At 35.7% G+C, this 27,079-nt stretch overlaps 1 protein-coding gene across 1 annotated transcript in view; it reads left to right on the plus strand.

The window, feature by feature from the left end:
* VN2R544 (vomeronasal 2 receptor 544) overlaps nucleotides 1–27,079 on the plus strand; it is a 45,083-nt gene that overhangs the window by 7,089 nt on the left and 10,915 nt on the right. Inside the window, exons 3-4 of the mRNA NM_001099559.1 lie at nucleotides 2,655–3,458; nucleotides 22,325–22,552. Of these exons, the coding sequence (NP_001093029.1) occupies nucleotides 2,655–3,458; nucleotides 22,325–22,552 (1,032 nt within the window). The remainder of the gene's footprint in view (nucleotides 1–2,654; nucleotides 3,459–22,324; nucleotides 22,553–27,079) is intronic.

Here is a 27,079-nt window from a genome sequence, read left to right on the forward strand (position 1 = left end):
AATAGCAGATCACCAACAAAGTGCTTCCTTCCTCAAACAGGTCCAAGGGGAAAAGCCCAGATTTAGTTGAACAAACTCCCTTCCTGCCTTCAGGATTCTATCCATAAAGTCCTTAGCAAGTGCTCAACCCTTTACCTTAAAGATAACCTCTATTCCCCTAATCTCACTATTATACTATGGGGAGTTTTATGATGTTACTAAAACTAATTACAGATAGTTCTGGCCATATACTTGGCGGCGAGTTAAAAAACAAACAAACTTCAACCTCAAATGATATAAGAATTAACTTTGTCTTGGGATTTGGAAACTAGAGAGAGATGTCATAGACAAGGCATCCCTGTAACACAATTCATCTTAATTTTTTTTTGCCAGATAATATAGTAGCATAAGAACAGGGATAGGCAAGAATCAGTCTGGTATGTACATTCTTGAGTTCTTTTTACTTGATCCTGATGCAATACAGTATCACAGATGAGGATATATGTGTCTGCTTCCAGAAATAGATGGACTCCTTCAAAGTGTCCTTTTTCCTTTGAAAGCAGAAAGCAATGGTAATTGTTAGCAAGACCCAGCATCAATCTTAAAATAGGATTAATGAACATTCTTTTTATTTATGAGACAAGTCTTTGATTGAAGGTTGATGCCAGGATTGTCAGAATTCAAAGTGGTCAGAATTTCTGTTGTCTCTTAGTGAATAGGTATTATATTTCAGTTGTGCTTTAATATAATTAGTAAGATATATTTCTAGATTGGAGTTATGTTAAGTATAGCAATGAAAGTCTGACATGATATTGTCATATAATCAATTTCCAATGTTCTCCATATGTCTGAGAGCAGTAAAAAGGATTGGACAATTATCTACACTTTTAGCAAACAATGTAACTATCTATATTTCTTTTTAAATTATATTTCATTCATTTCCTTAAATATTACCTTGTCATATTCAAAATTCTTTTTAACATTTATATTTTAAAATCATAAGCTCAAAATTCTTATCAGGGAAATATTAATTAATAATTTCTTGAAATATATTGTCCAGGTTCTTTCTTTGATCATTGCATTCAGGAAGTCCATTATTCTTTTAATTTTATCTCTTAGATATATTTTCCAGATCAGTTCTTTTTCTGATGAGATATTCCATGTTGATCTCTATTTTTTTTCATTCTGTTGGCTTTATTTTCTTATTTTTTGATGTATTATGAAATCATTAGCTTCCATTTACCCACTTCAATTTTTTAAGGAATTATATTCTTCAAGCACCTTTTGTATGGCATTTTCTGTTTGTCCAATTCTTTTTTTTTTAAATGTTTATTTCTTAAGTATTTTCTGTGGCTCCTTTACCAAACTGTTAATTTTATTTTCATAATTTCTTCTCTCTCACTCTCATTTCTTTACCTAATTTTTCACCTACCACTGTTAATCAGGTTTTGAAAATATTTTTTAGCTTTTCCAAACTTCTGTCCAATTGACAGGTTTTTTCATTTCAGACTTTGCTCATATATATTTTGACTTCATTGTGTTCTTATGAGTTTTTCTTTGATCTTCCCTATGACTAAAGTAGATTTTATGGTCAGATTCTTTTTTGTTGTTCTTTGCTCTTTTTTCTTGCCTATTTCTTGATTCTGGATATGATGTTAAAGTTGAGATCTGTCCCCTGAAGGAATGGACGCTATCTCAAGTTTCAGATTTTTTTGCATTGCTGTTTTTAGAAGTAGTTTCATGAGTTTCAAAGTTTTTGGTGTTTCCGAAAAGGTGTGATCTGGGAAGGAATGTGCAGCAATGAATGGGTTTCTGATCCCTTGATGAACCAAAATCTGTTGTCCCCACTGCCCTTATTTCCCTGAGATTAGAGGCAATACTTTTCTTCCAGATCCCTGCTCCCTTGTGACCAAAAGCACTCCTCTCTCCTTTTACCTGTGACCCAGAAGTGGGTATAAGCAATGGTATTGCTCAACAGTGTCTGGTCCTGCATGCAGGGCTAGCACATGGGTCTCGTTTAATCTTCTGAACAGTTTTCTTATCTCCTTACTCTCTCTGACTTGAGAGTTCATATATCTCCTGCTATTGCTATTGCCAACACCAAACCCCACCACAAGAATTGTATCCACATGAGCTCCAGGTCAGTCCCCATGCTTGTACCACAAATTTCTCTTGAACCCTTGGGGGATTTTTTTAGGCTGGAAAAATGTCTTAATCTGACCTCTTGTTGATTCTATCAATCTGAAATTTGATGTGTTATTATTTAAAAATTACTTGGAGGAAATTACCTGACATCAATTCCCAAATTATCCAATTAGTCATTCTGTTCCTGTGGGCAATGAGAATGATCTTAAAATTCAGTCTTGCAAATTCCTTACACTCTATTCCATAAAAATAGGTGAACTTGTTACACAAAGAAATCTAAATCCAACCCAAATTTCCTTCAAAAGCAATAATTTCCTTCTCCAGCCCATGTGACAGATAAGAAAACTGAGTTTTACCAAGGTTAAGTGACTTCTCCAGAGTCACACAGCTATTACGTATCTGAGAATAGATTTGAACTTGGGAAGATGTTTTCCTGATTCTAGAACTGGCACTCTATCTACTACACTATATCATGCTACTCTCTCACCTTTGCCATGAGTCAAACTGATTTAAGTTTCTTTCTTATCCAGATCAGCTATGGCCCATTTGATTCCATTCTATATGACAAGATCCAGTTTCCTTTCCTTTATCAGATGTCACCCAAAGACTCTTCCCTTCACCAAGGTATTGTCCATTTGATGGTATATTTTAAATGGAACTGGATAGGTCTGGTTGCCTCAGATAATATGAGAGGTGAGGAATTCCTCTGGAAAATGAGAGGGGAAATGATAAAGAATGGTGTTTGTGTGTCCTTCATTGAGAAGATCCCAGTCAGTGAGAGACGACATATGGAATCACATGAGAATTTCATGCCCAGGATCATGACATCATCAACTAAGGTGATTGTCATCCATGGTGACACAGATTCATTAATGATTCTGAGATACTCACAAGTTCCTTTTTTCATGACACGGAAGTTGTGGATTGCCACATCTCACTGGGACATTACTATGAGGCCCCTCTATAGTGAAGGTTATACTTTCCATGGGGCTCTCACTTTTTCATACTTGACAAATGAAATTCCTGGGTTCAAGACTTTTCTTAAGACAGTAACACCTTTGAAATACCCAGATGACATTTTACTTAGAGGATTCTGGCTCTCGGTTTTTAAATGCTCAGATCAACTAGAAAACCAAGAGCAAGATATATGTTCGCCAAATGCTTCCTTGGAGACTTTGCCTCTGTGCTCTTTTGATATGACCATGTCTGGTTTGAGTTACACTATCTACAATAATATCTATGCTGTTGCTTGGGCTCTCCATGAAATTTTTTTGGGAATGTCAGAGAAAAGATCAATAGAAGATAAAGAATATTTAGCATTTCATTCTTGGCAGGTAATATTGAATGGAGAGTCACTTTTTAGTTGAATGTACTGAGGATGTATTTTGAGTATGAATGGGACAAGATAGATAAAGAAGTCTGTTCAAATTCTCATATCCTATGATTATACTTTTCTTTAATATTGTGTTGTTACTTTACAATATGTCAGCTTACATGTGAAGATCATAATTGCTTTTTCTTTTACAGTATTAGAGTTGGCAATGATCTCAGGTACCACCTAGGAGTCATACATGTGTCTCAACAGGCAGCCCTCCTGCAACAATTTTGCTAGTGTTTTTCCAGTCAATATTCTAACACAACAAGTCTAAGGTATCTTAACACATCCAAAGCCCTTGCATTCCATTATTGGCATATAACAATGTTGAAAAACTATTTTTCTCTAGCCTAAGTTGGGGTGCTTAAAGTATAAAATGTTGTATACTTATAATTATATATTTATGGTGGGAAGCTGGGTGACAGTGGATTGAGAGCCAGGTCTAGAGACAGGAGGTCCTAGGTTCAAATCTGACCTCAGACACTCCCCAGCTGTGTGACCCTGGGCAAGTCACTTGACCCCCATTGCCTAGCCCTTACCACTCTTCTGCCTTGGAGCCAATACACAGTATTGACTCCAAGACGGAAGGTAAGGGTTTCCAAAAAAATAATTATATATTCATATATAATTGTATATATATATTCATATACATATAGAATATATATATTATAAAATGTTTGACAATGAATCCAATGGCCAATCCTCAAAACTTATTTACTTGCTAACAATTTCCTCATAAATTCTTATTTTGATTTCTAAAGCAATTAGAGGTTTATTATATTTCCTTATAAATTATTTGTGATACCTTAGTTTTTTCTGACCCAATGGATCTGACTCTTCTTCCCTCTCTGAATCAATTCCAATAACTGTAAGATTTAAGTATTCCTTGTCCCCAACCTCTTCCTACCTTCCATTATATTGTTCTTCTCTCCCTCCCCATGCCCTTCTTTATAAAATATATATTTACCTCATTTTATCTTTTTCCATTTCTCTTAGTATTATCCTTTTTGTCCCTAGTTTTAAAAATATTTTTAATATATCATCCTATATATGTTACCCTCTAAGTATATATACATCTTCTAGCTACTCTGATGATAATAACAATTTTATGAGTTGTTAATATCATCTTTTCACATAGGAATATGAATAATTTGAACTTGGGTCATTATTTTTATCTTTTACTTTGCCTTGTTTTCGAGCTGGTCAAGTCTGGCTTTTTAAAAAACTCTTTTCTTGTTTTGATTCATGTGCCTCTATTTCTAGATGACCTATTTTGCTCTTTATATTCTATTCTCAATTTTCTTCAACCTTTCTGGATTGTTTTTTGAATTGTGTTTTGAGTTCTTCGAGAATCGGAATCCAATTTGCTGTAGTTCTTGAGTTTTTGCTTGGTGTTCCTCGGTCCTTCTATGTTCCATTTGTTCTTTGTTTATCACCTGAATCAAAGCTGTCCATTGTAATTTCTTTTTTTCTTTTTCCTGTTGTTTACTCATATTTTTCCTTTCTCTCCCCCTACTTATTGTCTTGCTTCTCTGTTTATTTGCTGAATATGTAAGTTTGAGCTTTTCTGCCCTGAAAAGGCTTCTTCTCTGCTCAGCTGATTAACTGGATTAGGCTGATAGAGTTTACCTGTTGTATTTATGTGCCATGAGGCCAAATTTTCCCCAGCTGCCAGCAGTGGCTGAAGGTGAAAATGAAAGTTTTGAGGCTGAAGGTAGTTACCCTCTGTCCTTCTCTCTGCTCTTTTCTGCCAGCTGCCTACCTGCCAGCTGTCCAGTAAGATCCCTGAGCTTCCCATGGTGGTATCAAGGTACTCCATTGCAGTTGCAGCCTTCACCCTGGGATCACAGTTCTCCAGAGTCCTCCCACAGGTTTGGGCTTTTCTGCCCTCTAGAGGATTCTTCTCTGCACTATTGATAAACCAGATTAAGACATTTGAGCTGATCTGCAGAACTGAATGTGCCCAAGGCAGAGGCAGAGGCTAAAGATGAAGATATGGTGGCTAAAGGCTGTAATCAGCCTGCCCTTTTTTCTGCTTCTCCCCTCCAGCTGCCTCCTTGCCAACTGTGGTCAGAGCCCTGAGCTTTGAGTAGTTGTAGTAGCAAAGTACTCTGTCCCAGTTGAAGCTTTTGCCCTAACATCCCACAGACCACCTGAGTTTCAGCACAGTAGGTGGAGGAGGGGCACTGGGACCTTTCTTCTTTCTTTTCCTTAAACCCCAGAATTCAACCTTCTCTGTGTACCTTTTGAGTTGAATTGAGCAGGAGTGTTCTGCAGCTCTGTCTTGTTGTTGGATTTGGTTTTCTTTCCCCCTTGAAGTACTTTGTTGTTGTTTTTTTATTAATGTGGAAGGGTTTTCACAGAGGAATCAATTTTTGCTGCTTCTAAGCTGCCATCTTGACTTTGCCTTCAGTACAAAGCTCCCTATAAACTTTTAAAGATATCTGTCATCAAATTCTGGGATCATAAGCTTAGACAAGCACAAATTCTTTTGACCATGCAATTTATTGAATGTAACAAATTATACTAAGCAATATTTCAATAAAATATCTCTGGTGATAAAGATTCTAGATAAAATCATCTTAACTTTTAAGGGAATCTCTTAAGTTTTTTCACATTTATGGGATAAAACACTCTTATTATTAGTCAACTCTCCAAATATCAAAGTCTCTCAAACATTCTCCTCAGGATATCTTCCCAGGCAGATGTAAACTTAGTTCCTTCAAAATGCTTTTTAGAGTTTCTCATGATAGTTATATTACTCAGTATCTCAGGAAAGAAGTTCTCTTAGTCCTTTCTGGCCCTCACATAATCACTCTCATTTTGACAATTTCTTGTTTCCATTTGGCAGCTAAATTGACTCATTCTATGATTCTGTTCCCATTTAAAATACAATAAGATTATCCTTAGCCTCTATGGAATGGGTTATACAAGCTAGTGCTCCAACTTTATAAGAACAAAATTAGATTCTCTTTTTATTATTAATTTCATTTGTGAAATTATCTTTGTGTATGACTAGGGGTAGACACACAATGATATCTGTAGGCATGATCCCAATATTCATTATGATGGAAGCTTTAACCTACTCTGTTGCTCTGATCTAGGCTACTTGGCATTAGGTAGCCTGGTGATCCTCGCCATATTTTTGTTAGAATTAGCTCAGACACCCAATAGTTCAGCCCTATTGTAATAAGGAAGTCCAAAAATATGATCCACCCGACTCAGAATTTGCAATACCAGGGACTATGACATACTAGTATAGTCAACCAAAGGTTCATTTACATTTTTAGTCATTTTTCTTAGTTATATCTCCTGGGAAAGATAAACACAATACATTCATTCTATTACATGATATCCATTCAGATCTTGGGTCATTGTTTTGTCTTTCTTAATTCTTTCCTTTACTAGGATAAACAGCTAATATTTAGTAAAATTATACATGAATTTCAGGGTATATGTCACGTTAGAGTTGAGAGAATGGAAATGAAAGATAAAGGAAAATGCAAGGAGGTACAGGGTGAAAACATAAGATCTTGGCTAAAGTTGAAGGGAAAGAATCTTCTGGCTCTCTCAGAATTCTGAGAGAAAGAGAGAGAGAGAGAGAGAGAGAGAGAGAGAGAGAGAGAGAGAGAGAGAGAGAGAGAGAGAGAGAGAGTGAGTTCTGGGGAAAAACCTGAAAACCCTGGGGAGAACTTTGGGAACAGTGAGAGAGTTCACAGCTTCTGGATTTTGTTCTCCTCATATCCTGCTTGTGTTTTTTCCCTGTGTACTTCTGTGTGTGGTTCCTGTGATCCTGAAATATTCCTGCCAGCCATTTACTGATCTGATTGCCTTCTGTCTATAATCCAGAGAGGTGTTTGTAGTAATGTAGAATGGATGACACATATTTCCAAATTAATGTGGCAGTTTTTCTTCTGCATTAGTAGAAAATTTCCTCAAGAGGGAGCTTACCAATATGATAGAATTATAGAAATCAAAACCAATGTCTATAGGAACCACCTGCAGTTCCTATATAATTTACTCGTGGGTGATGACCTGAGAAGGAGAATGGAGGCTAGAGGAATATGGATGAATAGATAATGCAGTTAGAGGGAGAGACACAGGAATAAAGATTCAGAGACAACAAGTTAAAACACGTGGAGAGTCGCAAGCTCTGTTAATACCTCTCTAGAAGAAGATAATAAGTGGAGAAATTATAAGTATGAGAAACAAGAGAACATGTGGGGAGCCGAGACTCAGGGATATCTCCCATGGGCCAGATTACCAAAAAATTATTGGGAGATATGTGGGGCAACTGCATTGTGTGAATCAATCAGTCATGAGGAGCAATATAGTCAAGAACAAGATCAAGAGATGTAAGAGGCAAGAGGGAGAGCAAGGGCAAGGGAGGCAAGGCAAAAGATGTAAGAGAGAGGCTCACACATGTTCCCCAACTTTTATTGGAGATTTTAGGAATGTGAAGTGGGAGGGGATTAATGAATATATGACATGACAGGTTTTGACATTGGTTGATTTGACAATCACGAAATCAAAGAGGAGGAGATTAATCCAACATGCTCTTTGGAAAGGAATGTGGTCTGACAAAGCGTGAGCTAGAACACTGTGGCCATCAATGCCCTGCCCAGGAATTCACTTGTCCTTTGGACTGTTGCTTTCCGTACAATGATCATTAAGTGATCTGACCATGAGTCTGGTAAATGAATACATAGGATATAATATCAACACATCAATCATACTTCCAAGATGCTAATATGCCTGGTATGCTACAATATCACTTGGGATTTCTCATCTCCTCAGAAACAATCTTCTGAACTAGTTGATTACATTAAATGAACAATTAACTTTTAATTTTTTACTTTTATTTTATTGTGTCCATAGAAGATTTTCCATGTTTCTGTAGAATTTTTGTTCTTTATGTAGAATATCCTCAAAATGATGCTAAAGGAGGGATTTAGAAAGACCTTGACAGATTAGAACATTACAATGAATTATTGAAGAAGACAAAATTCAACAGCAATATATTTAAAGTCATATATTTGGTCCACCTTCCCTAAAAAGAAGGCAAAAAGTGTAGTGAGACAATCAATCAATGAATATTTATTATTTACTATGTGCAAAATTCTGGGGATACAAAAGGAGACAAAATACATTCTGCACCCCAAACATATAATCAATTGGTGGAGATAAAAAGAAAATAATATGTAAAAATAATTTGTACACATAGTAAACTGGAGAATATCATTCAGAACTAGCAAAAACAAGAAACCAGACTGAAGAGGATTTGGAAAAAAAGTTCCTAAAGAAGATAGAATTTTAGCTGAAACATACAAAGTCAGGGAATCTAGTAAGTATAGATAGAGATAATTTCAGGTATGAAGAACAAAGAAAATGCCTAGAACTTAGAGTTTCTTCTTAGAAGAACATCAAAGTGGCAAATGTTGTTGGATTAAAGAGTATGTGGTAGGGAGTAAAGATGTGAAAAGACGGGATAAATAAGAAGGAGATAAATTATTAAGGGATTTTAATGCCAAACATGGGATTTTATATTTGATACTGGAGACAATTTGTTTGTTGAGTGGATGGAATAGCATGTTTATATTGGTGCTTTGGGAAATTAATTTTATTGCTTGACATAGAGTAGACTATAGTAGAGAGAGAGAGAGAGAGACTTGACACAGGCAAACCCACCAGCAGGCTAATACAATAGTTCACGTGTAAGATTGTAATAGTCTTGGCAGCAATGTTAGAGAAGAGAAGTGGGTATATTGAAGAGATGTTACAAAGGTGAACTCATAGGCCTTTAGAATATTTGGAATATAGGTCATGAGTGATAGAAAGGATCAAGGATAACTCCTAGGTTGTGAGCCTAAATGACTTGGAGGATGATTTTACCCTCTTAAAGCATTAGGGAGTGCTTAGAGGGGAAATAATGAGTTCTATTTGGAATATGTTACGGTTTAAGATATCTACTGGACATCAAGGTTAAGATGTTTCAAAGACAGAGAAGTGAGATTACAGAAGTTCAAAACACATCTGCATTTGTGCAAGTGGTCAATGAATTCAATAAGACAGAGAAATGTGATGTGATAGACATAAAAGCTGAAGGGACCTTGGAGAGAATTAATTGAGGCACAAAATATTTGAATAAGAAAGAGATAATTCCATATTTGAAGACTTGAGTTCAGTTTTGTCAATCTCAGCTTAAGAAGGGTATTGATAACTAACATTTAGTATTTAAGCTGGAGAAGGTTGATTAGAAGACTGCCAGGTGGCAGGACATCTTTTCTCATATCATATGAATATCAGTTGAAAGAGCTTGGAAAGTTAAATTCAGCAAAGAGAGCATTCAGGAGTGGAACATGATCAATTTGTTCAAGAATATGAAATAATTTCATGTGAAAGAGGGATTAATTTTTTTCCTATTTTTCCCAAGAGGGAAGAAAACAGAGTAGAGAGTAAAAGGTGCAAAGAAGTTTCTATCTGTGTGTTATCAGGACAGACACTTCCGGGTAAGCATGGCAGCAGTCTAGAAGTGGGATGCTTCCTCTCCTCAGACCCACCAATATAGACTACTTCAAAAGACCCAAAAATTTTTTTTCATAAAAGCGAAGGGACTCTACAGTAGGGCACAGCATTAAAGGTACATGGGATTTGGGCATTTCCACACTATAACGGGGTGAAAAAGCTCCCACTCAAAAGTGAGCTGATCTACCCTCCCCCACCCCACCTACAGAGCCAGAGTCAGAACCAGCACATGCCAGAATCAGTGAGTGAGCATGGGGCACCTCTGGAGTGAGCAAGGGGCACTTCTAGGTCTTGGGAGCTGACTAAGACCACCAAGGACCTACCCCTGAGAGCAGTTACACTCAAAACCCCGATGGGCAGGGAGAACAGACCATGGGTGCCCCCAGGGAAGATAGCACAGCTGCAGAGATTCGAGAGCTTGCCTCAGGCAAAACCCTTGCTCCTTAACTCCATACACAGAGAACCTGCCCAGTTCACTCATATTTCTGACTAAAAAGGGAAGGTAAATCTTCCACAGTGATGGCTAATTGCATACAGGAGCTTCAAATGCTTTCCAAAAAAAGCAAAAAAAAAGGCAGTGACCCAAAAATTTTTACGGAGGAAAAACCCAGGCTACAGAGGATACACAGGAAGAAATTCAAACAAAAACAAAACCTTCTTAAAAATTGGAAATCATCCATAAGCTCTGGAAGAATTTAAATTGGAGATCATCAAAAAGATGGAAGTCTTCTGGCAAGACAAGTGGGAAATGGTTCAAAAAGAAAATTTAAAAATTATAGCACAAAACCAAAAAATTATAGCTGAAAATCAAAAGGTTAAAGCAGAAAACCAATACTTAAGGAGCAGAATTGAGCAACTGGAAATCATTGATCTTGCAAAACAGCAAGAATTAATAAAGCAAAGTCAAAAGACTGACAAAATAAAACATAAAATATCTCACTGGCAAGGTGACAGATCAGGAAAACAGAGGGAGGAGAGACGATTTGAGAATATTTGGTCTACCTGAAAAGCCAAAAATAACCAGAAATCTTGACATCATACTAAAAGAAATCATCCAAAACAACTATCCTGGTGTTCTTGAACAAGAGGGCAAAATAGACATTGAAAGAGTTCATAGAACACCCTCTATACTAAATCCCCAAAAGACAACTCCCAGGAATGTAATTGCCAAATTATAGAGCTTTCAAGCTAAGGAGAAAATTCTACAAGAAGCCAAAAAGAGACAATTCAGATACCAAGGAGCACCAATCAGGATCACACAAGACCTAGTAGCTTCCACACTAAAGGACCGCAAGGCCTGGAACACGATATTCAGAAAGGCAAGAGAATTAGGTCTTCAACCAAGAATCACCTATCCATCAAAACTAACTATATACTTCCAGGGGAAAGTATGGGCATTCAACACAATAGAAGATTTCCAAGCATTTGTAAAGAAAAGACCAGAACTAAATGGAAAGTTTGATATCTAAACACAAAGATCAAGAGAAACATGAAAAGGCAAATAAGAAAAAGAGGGAAAGGGTAAAAATGTTTTTTTTCTGTATTCAAATTCTCTTCTTTAAGGGCTACAATTAGATCAAATTACATGTATTAATATATGGGGGAAATGTTATTTGTAACTCTCAAAACTTGTATTCATTATAATAGTAATCTGAAGAATCACTCATAGGAAAAGATTGGGGCATTAAGGGCTATAAGATGATATGCAAAAAAAGAAAAAGGGTGGGGGGAATTGAAGAGGGTACCAAGAGATACTTGAAGAAATAAAATAAATAGAATAATCTTTTTCACACAAAGATACACATGGGAAGGGGGAGGGGAAGAATACTCTTATAAGAAGGAGAGGAAGAGAGTGCTAATAGATAATACTTAAACCTTACTCTCAGTGAAATAAACTCTGAGATGGAAGAGCATCTAGATCCATTGGGATCTTGAATTCTATATTATCCTACAGGGTAAGGGAGAAGGTAAAACTAAGGAGAGGTAACAGGGAGGGAGGACAAAAAGGTAGGGAAGGAGAGGAGGAAGGGAACTTAACACACTTTAGAAAACAAGAAGGGAACAAAAATGGAGGGACCAGAAAGGGGCGCATATCAAGGGAGGGGATTAGGGATGTTGATTAAAAGTAAACCACTGGTTTAAAATGATATAGCAAAAGAAGAAATAGGAGAGTGGATTAGAATCCAAAACCCTACCATATGTTGTCTACAAGAAACACACATGAGGCAGGTAGGCAGGTAGATACTCACAAGGTCAGAATTAAAGGTTGGAGCAAGACCTATTGGGACTCAACTGATAAAAAAGAAGGCAGGACTGGCCTCAGACACTTCCCAGCTGTGTGACCCTGGGCAAGTCACTTGACCCCCATTGCCTAGCCCTTACCACTCTTCTGCCTTGGAGCCAATACACAGTATTGACTCCAAGACAGAAGGTAAGGGTTTAAAAAAAAAAAAGAGGGCAGGAGTTGCAATCATGATATCTGACAAAGTCACAGTAAAAATAGATCTGATTAAAAGGGATATCGAAGGTAAATACATCCTGATAAAAGGTAGTATAGAAAATGAGGAAATATCACTAATCAAATGTATGTACCAAATGGTATAACACCCAAATTTATAATGGAAAAACTAGTAGAATTGAAGGATGAAATGGAAAGAAAAACTGTACTAGTTGGAGACCTGAACCTTCCTCTATCAGAACTAATTAATCAAACAAAAAAATAAATAAGAAAGAGGTAAGAGAAGTGAATGAAATCTTAGAAAAAATAGAGTTAGTAGATATGTTAGTAAATATAGAGAAAAATAAATAGGGACAAAAAGGAATACACCTTCTTTTCAGCAGCACATGATACATTCACAAAGATTGACCATATACTAGGTCATAAAAACATGGCATACAAATGCAGAAAAGCAGAAACAACCTTTTCAGATCATAAGGCAATAAAAATAATGATCAGTAAGGGTACATGGAGAGCCAAATCAAAAATTAATTGGAAATTAAACGATATTCTCCAAAATCGGTTAGTTAGAGAACAAATCATAGAAACAATTAATAATTTCATTGAAGAAAATGACAATGATAAGATAGCCTTTCAAAATCTATAGGATGCAGTCAAAGCAGTAGCTCAAGAGAAAATTTATATCCTTGAGTTCACATATTAACAAATTAGGGAGGGCAGAGGTCAATGAATTTGACATGCAAATCAAAAAACTTGAAAGCGAACAAATTAAAAATCCCCAGGAGAAAACCCACTTAGAGATCCTAAAAATTAAGGGAGAAATTAATAAAATCAAAAGTGATAGAACTATTGAACTAATAAATAAGACTAGAAGTTGGTATTTTGAAAAAAACAAACAAAATAGTCAAAGTACTTTGTCAATCTAATTAAAAAAAGGAAAGAAGAAAATTAAATTAACAGTATCATACATGAAAAGGGAGAACTCACTTCTAATGAAGAGGAAATTAAGGCAATCATTAAAAACTGTTTTGCCCAATTATATGGCAATAAACATGCCAATCTAAGTGATATGGATGTATGTTATCAGGACAAATATGCATCCAGTAGTAGCTATCCAAAGGAATAATGACCTGTGGATAAGTAGGATCAATCTTATTAAGAGACTTCTATCACAGCACTTAGCACAATATGTTACTCATGCTGTTCTTCAGTAGTCTGTCATATCTGCTTCTTTACCTCATTTTTAACTTTCTTTGTAAAGATACTGAAGTGATTTGGCATTTTGTCCTGAAAATCATATAATAAATGAGTAATCTAAGGCAACATCATTAAGTGACTTGCCTAAAAATACAGTTAGTAAGATTTTGAGGCCAGATATGAACCCATATCTTCCTGACTCCTTGCTTGGTACTTTATCCACTGTACTACCTAGTTGCTCCATATTGCACATTGTAGGGTCTTGGTAATTGTTGACTGATTCAAGCAGAGGCTGGATGACAAATGTTTAGATATTTTGTAATAAGAATTATTTAAGATGAGGGTTAGAAAAGATAGTCAATGAGGGCAGTCATTCCCAAAATAATATTAGGGTGCTTTTTATAGCTATATTGGTCAATAATAAGGTTGCTTTGAGTTTCCCTCATACCTCCAACATCAGTTCCTCTAAGAGGACCATTCCCCTGGCGCCACCCACTCAATCATTACCTGAAGGGGTAAGACACAAATATATGGAGATCTAAATGCCTCAGGCATATCTCTGGGGACTGGAGATCACCTTGACCTGATCACAGTGACCTGTGAGTTCAGTATAACTAGGATTATCTTTTCATTTTTAGAAGGATGCCAATTTGGTGACAAAACTGAGTGATACAATGACCTCCCTATTCAGTTTTAGAGCAGTGTAACCAAGTCCCGATTATAGGAAATGAAAGTTTATAATCAGTCAAATAACAAGTATTTCTTGCCTTTCATCTCCTAAGTAATGTACTAGGCACTGGAGATAAGAGAAACCTTTCCCTCAAGGAGATAACAAGCTACCAATCTAATTAAGGAGGCACCAAAAAAAGCAACAAAGTAGATATGAGCTGTATTGGATTAATAGTAAATAATTAACAAAGGGAAGGCATTTGAATAAGATAAATTATTAAATGATTCCTTTAGAAATTGGGGTTTTAGTTGCGATTTGAAGGAAGCCAGGAAATAGAGATAAAGGGGAAAAGAATTCCAGGAATGGGGTACAATTAAAGAAAATTTCTACTAGAGTCAAGAGATAGGGTGTTTTGTTCAGAGGCCAGTGACAGTGAATTAACGAGCAGTTGGGAGGTGTAACAAATATAAGACTGGAAAAGGGAGGGGGAGCTTAACATATGAATATTGATTACTGCAGTAGATTTTTAATTTTATCCTGTAGGTAATAGAGTCACTAGAGGTGATTGAGTATGGGAGCAATTTGGTCAGATTTTTTCTTTATTTTCTTTTTTTTTCTTTGCCCATTAATTTTTTCTCCATTACATGTAGAAACAATGTTGTAACAATTGTTTTCTGACCTTTTAAAATCCAAATTCTTTCCTTTCCTATTTCCTTTCCCAGATGGTAAATAATCTCATATAGGTTATTTCTATAGGTTACAAATTTCCAATTCCTCATCTCATTAAAGAAGACATATCTCACATACAAGAAAAAAAAATCTTATGGAAGAAATGTGAGAAATGATATAATTTGAGTTGCATTCACACTCTGACAGTTCCTTCAGTAGTTGTGGATAGCATTTTCTAATCATGAGTTCTTGGAGTTTTCTTGTATCCTTGCATTGCTGATAATAGTTTAATCCTTCACACTTGATAGCCCTACAATATTTCTGTTGTTATATTCAGTGTTCTTCTGGTTCTTCTCACTTCACTTTGCATCAGTTTATACAAGTCTTTCCACGTTTGTTTAGTTGGTTTTTTTCCTGAAAACATTCTGTTCATCTTTTCTTATGACACAATAGTATTCCAATTCAACTATATACCACAATCTGTTCAGTCATTTCTAGCTGATGGATATACCTTCAGTTTCTAATTTTTTGCCACCACAAAGAGAGATGCTATAAATATTTTTGCACAATGTAGGTCTTTTACCCCTATGATTTTGATTATACAAAATACTTTAAATTTCCATTTTGTTTCTTATAATGTTCTTTGTGTCTTATTTGGTCATAAATTCATCCCTTATCCTTAGGTCTAGCAGGTAAACTATTCTGTGTTCCACTAATTTCTTTATGGCATCATCCTTTATTTCTAGATCATGCATCTAGTTTGATTTTATTTTGGTATATTGTGTCTCTAAGCATATATTCTGCCATACAGTTCTCCAATTTTCCCAGCAATTTTTGTCAAATATTGAGTTGTCCCCAAAACTTGGATCTTTGGGCTTATTGAATACAAGACTACTATGGTGATTTTCTACTCTGTGTTGATTACCTAATCCATTCCACTAATCTACTACTCCTAGCAAGTACCAAAATATTTTGATGATTACTGCTTCAGTTTGAGATCTGGTTCAAACTAGTGCTCTAGCTCTATGAAATAATAGTTTAACTTTATTGTATGACAATGAATGGGTAACTTAATGTAGGCAGAATTGCCATTTTCTTATATTGGCCTGTCCTATCTATGAACAATTAATGTGTTTTTTTCAATTGTTCAGTTTTGATTTTATTTTGTACAGTGTTTTGTAATTGTTGTCATAAGGTTGCTGGGTTTTTTTATAAGTACATTCACAAATGTTTTATATTATCTTCGGTTATTTTGAATACAACTCTATTTTTTCTAGATGCTGGCCTTCATTGGTGATATATAGAAATGCTGATGCTTTATATGGGTTTATTTTGCAACTTTGTCAAGGTTATTAACTTGCAACTTTATTAAGGTTATTAATTGTCTTGATTAGTTATTTAGTTGATTTTCAGGGATTCTATAAGCATACCATCTTATCATCTATAAGGAGTGATAACTTTTCCTCATTGCCAAATTCCTCAACTTATTTTTCTTTTCTTATTGATATAACCAGGATTTTCAATGCAATATTGAAAGCAATGGTGGTAATGGGCATCCGGGTTTTACCCCTGACCTTATTTGGAACTCTTCCAACTAATCTCCATTACAAAATGATGCTTTAAGATAGATGTCATTTATCATTTTAAAGAAAGCTCCATTTCTTCCAATGTTTTCTTACAAAATTCATTGATGGTTTGTTCAATTTAGGGTTAGAGTGTTTAAAAAGTATTCTATTTCTTCTTATGTTAATTTGGACAATTAATATTTTTAAAACATTCACTATTTCTCTTAGGTTGTCAGATTTATTTGCATATAGTTGGGCAAAGCAATTCCTAATATTTTCTTTAATTTCCTCTTCATAGGTTGTGGGTTCATCCTTTTCATTTTCAATACTGGTAATTTGATTTTCTTTTATAGTTTAATTAAGTTAACCAAAGATTTATCTTTTTATTGTTTTTTTCCACATAAAACCACTTTTTTGTATTATTTGTTAGTTCAAAGTTTTCTTGCTTTCAGTTTTATTAGTATCTTCTTTGATTTTCAGGATTTCCAATTTGTTGTTTAATTGAGGATTTTTAATTTGTTCTTTTCTACTTCTTTTTTTTTAATTGCATTACCAGTTCATTGACCTGATCTTATTTAAAATTATATTGATATACATATTTACAGAAATAAATTTCTCCCTAAGTAATGCTTTGGCTGCATCACATAAATTGTGCTATGTCCTCTCCTCATTGTCATTCTCCCTAATAAAATGATTGTTTCTATAATTTTTTTTCTTTAACTCACTTATTCTTTAGGACAAGACTATTTACCTTCTAATTGTTTTTTATCTTTTTTTCTGCTGCCTTCTGTTGAATATAATTTTCATTTTATTATGATCTGAAAAAAATAAATCTTATTTTTCTATTATTCTGCATTTGTTGTTTTATTTTATGTCTTATTATATGATCTTTTTGTGAAAGTGTCATGTATTCCTGAGAAAAAATTATATTCCTTTTTCCATTCATTTTTCTCATAAGATCTACCATATCAAACATTTCTAAAGTTTTATTAACTCTTTATGTTCTTTCTTGTTTATTTTTATTGGATTCATCTAATTCTGAGAGGGAATGGTTGAGGTCCCCAACTATAGTTTAATTATCTATTTTCTTCTGTAAGAAATTTAATTTCTTCTTTAAGAATTTGAATGCTTTGCTATTTGGTGCATATAAGTTTAGTATTGAATCATTGTCTAAGGTTCTATCTATCTATCTATCTATGTATACACATATTTTTCTCTTAATTAGATCAATTTTTCTTTTACTTTGTCTATAATCATGACTGCTACCCTTGCTTATTTCTTTTTACTTTATCTAACTCATAATAAATTCTGCTCCAGTGTCTTAACTTTACTCTGTGTGTTTCTTCTTGCTTTAGATGTATTTCTTATAGATAGCATTTTGTTGGGTTCTGGTTTTTTAATCTCTTTTGCTATCCTCTTCAGTTTCATGAGTTAGTTCATCCTATTTACTTGCACAGTTATTATTCATATGTTTCTTTATTTTCTGCCTATTTATCCTTCTATTTCTCTCCATTCAGCCTTTCACTATTTATAGACATTTTTCTTCTAAACATAACCTCTCCAAATTCAGTCTACTTTTTGTCTCTCCCTCCCATTCTATTATCCAGCTCTCCCTTCTAGTTTTCTTTCAGTTTAGATAGATTCCTATAGTTGACTGAATGTGGATATCATTCTTGCTTTGAACAAATTCTGATGAGAGTAAGGTTCATGAATTGCCTAACAATTCCCATCTTCTATGACACTACATGCTCTTATGTTCCTCTTCATGTAAGATCATTTGCCCCTTTTATCTGTCCTTTTTTTCTACTCTCAAGATGTTTCTCTTTTTTGTCCTTTATAAATTTTTAAAATATTATCCCATCCTTTTCATCTTACTCTCTTTCATCTATGTGTACATTCCTCACTCCATCCTACTGGTGATAAAGTTTTTAAGTGACTTAAGTAATTAAGTATCATGGATTCTTTAAGTATCTAAGTATCTCTAGTAACAGATATTTTAAGTATCTTATTATCACCTTCTGATGCAAGAATGCAATCACTTCAACATTATTGAATCCCTCTAGTTTTCACTTTTTTTGTTTGTCTTTTTCATACTTCTCTTGAGTGTTGAATTTGACCATTGACTTTTAATTAAACTCTGGTCTTTTTGTCAAAGATGTCAAGAAGTCCTCTATTTCATTAAATATCCATTTTCCCCCTGGAGTAATTTTTGGTTGTAATCCTAGATCCTTTGCCTTTGGAATATCATATTCTATACCTTCCAGTTCTTTAATGTAGAGACCAACAAGTCTTGGGTGATCTTGACTGTGACTCCACAATATTTGAATTGTTTCTTTCTACCTATTTGCAGTACTTTTTCCTTGGCCTGGGAGTTCTGGAATTTGACTATAATAGTCTAGAGATGTTTTATTTGGGGATCTCTTTCAGGAGTTGTTCAGTGAATTCTTTCAATTTCTATTTTTCCCCTTGTTCAAGGATAGCAAGACAGATTTCCCTGATAATTCTTTGTTAATAGTCTCTTTTTTAAAATCCTGGTAGTCCGGTATTCCAAGGATTTTAAGGTCATCCCTCCTGGATCTCTTTTATAGGTGAGTTCTTTTTTCCAATGAAATATTTCAGACTGTGTTCCTTTGGGGGGAGGGGGAGTTTTGATGTTATTTTATTGTTTTTCTTTTTTTATATCCTTATCTTCCATGCTAGAATCAATAAGGTGTATTGGTTACAAGGCAGAAGATCAGGAAGGACTAGGCAATGGGCATTAAGTGATTTGCTCAGGGTCACACAGAAAAGAAATTTCTGAGGCCAGATATGAACCCAGGGCCTCCTCTCTCTAGGTCTGGCTCTCAATCCACTGAGTCACCTAACTTCCCCATGTTTCCTATTTTCTTCTGGAGTCATTAGCTTCTACTTGCTCAGCTCTAATTTTTAGATAGTAATTTTCTTTCTTAGACTTCTGTTTCTTTTTCCAGTTATATGCTTTAAGTTTTTATTTTCTTAATTGTGTTTTTAGCCTCCTTTTCCATTTACTGTTATATTCAAAAGAGTGGAAGGCCATAAACTGTAAGAGTTAAAATGATTGAGGTTGTAAACTGTAGTGAATTAAAATAGTGGAAGACTTAAACTGTGATAGATATGAGAGTGGGTGAGTAAATTTGTGACCACAGAAAATATGTTTTCACTACAGTGTCTTGTTTAAAATCAAATATAAGGTGGTCGCCAGGGAAATATTCCCAATTATGAATATACCCAAGTCAACTGGGTTTATAGATATTTTTAATTAATAATACAATGAGGAATCAGAGAGAGAGAGAGAGAGAGAGAGAGAGAGACAGAGAGACAGAGAGAGAGAGAGAGAGAAAGGAAATAAATGAGAAAAGAATAGGCCAGCCCAGGGCAGCCCTGGCCAACCCAGGCCTAAGCCTTTAAGAGAAAAGATCAGTCAGTCCTTAATCACTCACCACAAGATCTGTCCAAGCAAGGATTCTAGTGACAGAGTCTCCCCAGAGGGAGTTCCAGCCAGAGTCAGCCTCCCTTGAAAGACCTCCTTAGAGATTGTCTCTCAAGAGCCTCTATATCTCAAGAGCTTTTTTCTTATATAGGGGGTTTTCTCCTATGTCACCTCCCCTAAGTTCATCCATCTACCAATCACAGTAGATGTTTTTCAAAGGACAACCCATTCTGAATTCACAGCTGAGTAGATAAGAATCTCTGAGTAAGTTTCTCACCTTTTTGTCCTGGCAAGTTTACAAGTTGTCTGACCTTTATAGGTACTTAGCACCCCATTGTATTAAATCTAAAAATAGGCATGGCTTAAGTATGGGTGTAAGCATTTCTCATTGTTCAGCAAGGAGTTTTCTCCCCTAAAGCAGTCCTAAGTATGGGTGGAGTAGAGGTCCTCCCATTTTTGATCCAAGTAGAGTTCTCACATTTTAGATCTAAGTAGCTTCACTGTTTAAAATGGGGAATGGTCTTAATCAAATGTTCTAAGGTAGAGTCTGAGAATCTTTTAACATTCACAAGTCTGAGAAATTTCAAGATTCATATTACCCATTCTAGTTTTTAGGAAGATGTTTTCTTCATTTAACTTTTCAAGATGTTGAATCTGTCAGTTTCTCATTTGATTTAACTTACTTACAAGTTCTTTCAGAGGTTCTTTTGGGGACTGCTACCCTTTTGCCCTTCCCTTTGAGGCTTCATGTATTTCATATATGGCATTGCTGTCCTCTTCTGAAATTGTATTCTGATCTTCCTTTTCCCTAGAATAACAACTCTGAGGTCAGGTTTTTCCTTTTTCTTTTGCTAAACTTACTAATCTTTCTTCTTTTTCATTATCTTGTCTATATGTTGACATTCTGCTTTTCTCTTGGTACAAAGGGAGTAGTGTTACAAGCCTGCAATGTTGTTTGCTTTGGTGATTTGGGTAGTTCCAGCTGCCTTTGTTTTCCACCATATGCAGTTGGATTGGTGTGGCCATTCTTACTTGGTGGGGGGATACTTGAGGGGTTTTGTCCATCTGGATGCCACTTTTTCTATTGCCACTTCCCTTTTTGAAGGAGGTAGACTGGTCCACAATTCTATGGTACTTTTTTGCCAGGCCATGGTATGTAGTCTGTTCCAGCTAATACTTTCCCTGGGGTAACCTTCCATGGACTTGTTCTGCCTCCCCATCCCCATCCTGATCTGTACTTTGTTGGATTGTCCTTCTTGTACCTTTCCTGGCTACATTCTGTGAACTAGTTATGCCTATAACTTCTCCTATGCTTCATTCTGTGGGCTATTCCTAACAGGAATTTCCTGTCCTTTCCTGTCCTTCCTGGTGTGTTGGTCCTGCTTACACCCCATCCTGTACTTAGTGGGCTAGTCCCACCTGTACATTTATTGGCCATGCTGGGTGGGTTGGCCCTGTTTGTACTATATTTAGTGGATTGGTCCCTCTAGTATCTTTCCTGGCCATGCTTGGTGGACTGATCTTACCTGAACCCCTTTCTGAGCTGCATTCAATTGGTTCAGTGGGTTGGTTCTGGCAGTACCTTTCCCAGCTGCATTTGGAGAGTTGCTCCTGCTAGTACCTTTCTCCACACATAGTGGGCTGATCCCTGATATGTGAATTCCCTGACATTCGTGCTGTAATACTTTCTCTTCTCATCCTTATGACCTGGTTCCATTGTGCTTTTTTTCATTTTGAAGTTTTTGTGAGTGTGTGTGTGTGTGTGTGTGTGTGTGTGTGTGTGTGTGTTTAGAGATGGGTTTGGTTAAGCTGACAACCTCCTTTCCCCACCATCTTGGTTTCCAGAAGTTGGAATCCTCCAGAAGTGCTCTTTAGAAAAATTACTTTGGTAAATGAATTGAGATGAACTGGAATGAGGAGAGAAGTGTTGTTCATAGATTTTCCAATAGTGCATTGCAGTAGTCCAGTTATAAAGTAATAAAGTTCTGGAAGTATAAATGAAGTAAAGGGAAGCATATTGGAGAGAAATTGCAGAGGTGAAATCAGGAGATCTTGGCAAAAGATTAAATTATGGAGGTGATAGATAATGAGTAATCAATTGTGAAACTAAGGTTGCGGACCTGGGGGACATAAGCAATGCTATGAGTTGTAGAAGTCCATTTCTGTGTCCCAGTAGAAAGCCAGATCTTATTACAACTCCAAATAAGACTACTAAACTCACCCAGAATCTCTTACATAGGAGAATTCTTCCCTCAGGCACCACCCAATGATGAGTATTTCTCTTCCTTTTCAGCTGCACTCCTTCCTGAAGAATACCCAATTTAACAACAGTGCTGGTGACCAGGTGTTTGTGGATGAGGAGAGAAGCTCTGAGGCTCAATATGCTATTATGAATTATTTATTCTTTCCTAATGATACTGAAACTTTGGTTAAAGTGGGTCAGTTTATCCCCAAGGCTCCATTTGGACAAGATTTCACCATCCATGAGGATGCCATAGTGTGGGGCTGGTGGGATTTAGAGGTCAGAGATATTTAAAATTTTCACTTTATACTTCTCACAGGAAAATTCTTGCCCTATTTCATTTACTCTGTAGAGCATTTATTTATGAATAGAAGACATTTAATGTTTATTTGAAAATAAGATTCTACTTCTAGACACTAATTCTCTGGATTTGTAATTGGTCGTTACAGTGATGAGTTCCTAATTTTTTCAGTTTTTTAAGTTGTTATACTTTATTTTCCCACCTACATGTAAAAACAATTTTAACCCTTGTTTTCTAACATTTGAGTTCCAGATTCACTCCTTCACTCCCTTTCTTCCCTCCCCCATCCCTGAGATGATAAGCAATTTTATATAGGTTATTCATGTGTTATGCAAAACATATTTCTATATTTGTTATTTATGGAAGAAGTTATTTGTGTATGCATGCACACATTTATGATGATACATGTAAGCATGTGGTATGTATGTTTGTACATGTATACACATGTGTTTTATATGTGTCATGTGTGTGCGTATACCCCATACTTACTGATATAAATGTATGTATATATGTGTATTTAAATATATGTGTACGTACATATACCGTGAAGAAAATAAGGTGAAAAATATTATGCTTTGATCGGCATTCAGTTGTTTATCTGAAGGGTGAGAGCATTTTTCATCATGAGCCATTTGGAGTTGCCTTGGATCTTTCTATTGCTGATCATGGTTAAGTCATTAACAGTTGATTATGATGGGATCTAAGATGGTGGCATAGTACCAGGAGACTTCTGAGTCTCCTTCTAACCAATCATTACAAAGTGTTTTAAAAGGACAGAAATAAAAATTGAACTAGTAAAGGGGTCTCTTACTGGATGCAGCCTTAAAGGTAGGTAGTGTTTGGGGATTCCCATGCTATAAAGGGGCAAACTGAACTTATCAAAGTGCAAGCTGATCATCCCTCCCCCATATCACCTACTGTACCAGAGTCAGAAAGAGGGCTGGAGAAACCTCTAAATTCTCAGGGACTGGCTGAAAGCACCACAAACCTACCCCTGAGGGCAGTGCAAACTCTTGGCAATGAGACTTGAGACCTGATACTGAAGAGCACAGAGCCTGGGCAGCAGAGTGTGGAACTTGGTCAGAAACAAGACTCGCCACAGTCAAGGCAGCAGGGGCTGGAAAGATGACCTCAAAGCAAATTTCTTTAAAGTGAGCTACACAAAGAACATCATAGATCTTCCTGCACTCACTCAGGCTTCTAACTGGGAAGGGAAGATACTACCAATGCAAAGCCCTGTAAGACAGAAGCTAAAAAAGCAATCAACATGCAGGAACCCCAATCTGCTAGCAACAATAGTAATAAGTAGCTGCATAAAAAGCTCTTGATCTTGGATAATTTCTATGGAGAAAAAGAGCAAAATATAGAAGCAACAGCAGAGAGTGACAAACAAGAAAACACATACAAACTTTCCCAAAAATTGGAAATTGGTCACAAGCTCTCAAGGAACTCAAAAAGGAGTTCAAGAACCAAGTAAGAAAGATGGAAGGAAAGTGTGAATAAAAGTAGGAAAAAGAAATGAAAGTAATACCAAAAAAAAATAACAGCTTAAAAGACAAAATTGCCCATATGGAAAAAGAGACATAGAAATCAAATAAAATAATAAACAAATTCGAGACCAGAATTGACCTTCTGGAAGCCATGAAAAACAGTTGATCATCCTGCAATCTTACTATTGCTACATACAATGTTCTCCTGTTTTGACTAATTTCATTTTTCATTATTTCGTATATGAATATCCTGCTCATAATTTCTTATAGCACAATAGTATTCCTTTGCAATCATATACTATGACTTATTCAGTAGTTCACCAATTAATGAACATCCCATATATTTCCAATTTTTTTCTATAACCAAAAGATCTGCTATTAATATTTCTGTATTAAGAGGTCCTTTCCCTTTTGTTTTACCTCTTTTAGATAAAGACCTGCTAGTGGTATTGTTGGACCCAAAGGTATTTATTCATAATTTTAAAGCTCTTTGATCACAGTTCTAAATTGATTTTCTAGAAAGGTTGGATCAGTTCACAAGTCCACCAACAAAGCATATGGCCCAATTTTTCCACATCATCTCCAGCACTTATTATTTTCCCTTTTTTGTCATATTAGCCAATTTGATAGGTTTGATGGGGTATATCAGAATTTTTTAATCTGCATTTTAGTGATTTGGATCATTTCTTCATATAACTACAGATAGCTTTGAAATCTTCTAAAACTGACTTATTCATATCCTTTAATCATGTATCAGTTGGGGAATCAATTGTATTCCTATTTATGTGATTCAGTTCTCTTTATATTTGATAAATGAGGTCTTTGTCAAAGACATTTGCTACATTCATTCCCAGTTTTCTGTTTTTCTTCTATCTTGGTTGCATTGGTTTATTTGCAAAACCTTTTAAATATAATGTAATCACAATTACCCATTTTATATCTTGTAATACTCCATATCACATGTTTAGTGATCAATTCTTCCCTTATCCATAGATGTGAAAGATTAACTATTCCATGTTCCCCTAATTTGCTCAAGGTATCAACATATCAACATTTGTGTCTAAATCATGTTTGAATTTTGACTTTCTCTTAGTACATGTTGTTAGATGTTGGTCTATGCATAATTTCTGTCATACAGTTTCCAGTTTTCCAAACAGGTTTTGTCAAATACTGAGTTCTTATCCCAAAAGCTTGAATCTTGGGTTTTTATCAAATAGTAATTACTATGGCATTTTACTACTGTGTACTATGTATCAATATCAGATTGTTTTCATGACTATTGTTTTGTAATGTCTTTGAGATCTGGTATGGCTAGACCACCTTCCTTCACATTTTTTTCATTAATTATCTTAATATTCTTTTTTCATTTTTTATTTTCATGTAAAACACACTTCATATTTGTTGTGGTAAGAGAACACTTATAGGTAACTAAATGTATGTTTACATTTTAATTAATTTAATTAAAAACAAAGATACACTGATGTGAAAGATAACTCCAACAGTTCTTTCTCTTGTGGTGGATAGTATTCTCCATCCTAAGTCTTTCATGACTGTCTCAGATCACTGTGTTGCTGAGAATAAGCAAAGTTTCAGAGATAATCATCATCCAGTGTTGTTGCCATTGTGTACAATGTTCTCCTACTTCTACTTATTTACCTCTGCATCAGTTCCCATGGTTCTTTCCAGCTTTTTCTGAAATCATTTTGCTTATCATTTCTTATAGCACAATAGTATTCCAATACCAACATGTAACACAATTTGTTCAGCCATTCCCCAATTAAGGAATATCCTTTCAATTTTCAATTCTTTGCCACTAAAAAAAGCAATGATAAATATTTTTGTACAAGTAGGTCCTTTCCAGTTTATTATTATTCCTTTGGGATACAGACCCAGTAATAGCATTACTGGATCAAAGGCTATGCACAGTTTTTTAGTCCTTTGGATATAGTTCCAAATTGTCTTCTAGAATGGTTGGATCAGATCACAACTCCATCACCAATGCTTTAGTGTCCCAATTTTGCTACATTTGCTCCAACATTTATCACTTTTCTTTAATGTCATATTGGCCAATGATGGATATGAGGTGGTACTTCAGTGTGGTTTTAATTTGCATTTCTCTGTTCAGGAGTGAATTAGAATATTTTGATATGATTATTGATTGTTTTGATTTCTTCAACTGAAAATTGCTTGTTCATCTCCTTTAATCATTTGTCAATTGGGAATGGCTTGTATTATTATAAATTTGACTTTAAAATTAGAAAATTAGACCTTTATCAGAGAATTTTGTTATAAAAATTTCCCAGCTTATTGTTTCTCTTCTAATCTTGGTTAGATTAATTTTGTTTGTACAAAAGCTTTTTAATTTAACATAACCAAAATTATTCATTTTAGACCTTATAATACTCTCTAGATCTTATTTGGTCATAAAGTCCTCCCTTCTTCAAAGATTTGTCAGGTAAACTATTCTGTGTTCCCCTAATTTAGTTATGCTATCACTCTTTATATCTAAATCATATGTCCATTTTGACCTTATCTTAGTGTAGGGCAATGATGGCAAACCTTTGGAGACAGAGTGCCTGACCCTTCCTCCACCCCACCCCTCAGACTGTGTACCATGCCCACCCCACAAGACCACTTTCAGTACACCTCCCCCCCCCACTAAGTGTCAGGCATGCCCGGATAACCCCCTTATCACAGATAGGGGAGGGAGGAAGCACTCACACTGGGCTGCTAGACAGAGGGGTGCGTGAAGTGAGAATGTCCTCAGCCAGTGTAGAAAGAGGGAGGGAAGTGGCCCAAGCACCCTGCTCCCCTATAGCTCTGCCACCTATGAGCTGCCCACCTTACCCCCTTTGCACTCCCATTGGGCTGCTGGTTAGAGGGGCAAGTGATATGAAAAAATGTCATCAGATGCAGTGGAAAGGAGGAAGGGATCAACTCTACCTGAGTCCCTCTGCCTTTCTAGTAATGAACTCTTGGGGAGGCATACCCACAGAGAGTGCTCAGCATGCCATC

The sequence above is a fragment of the Monodelphis domestica genome, chromosome 3, assembly GCF_027887165.1.
Source record: "Monodelphis domestica isolate mMonDom1 chromosome 3, mMonDom1.pri, whole genome shotgun sequence".
In the NCBI taxonomy this organism is placed as follows: domain Eukaryota; kingdom Metazoa; phylum Chordata; class Mammalia; order Didelphimorphia; family Didelphidae; genus Monodelphis; species Monodelphis domestica.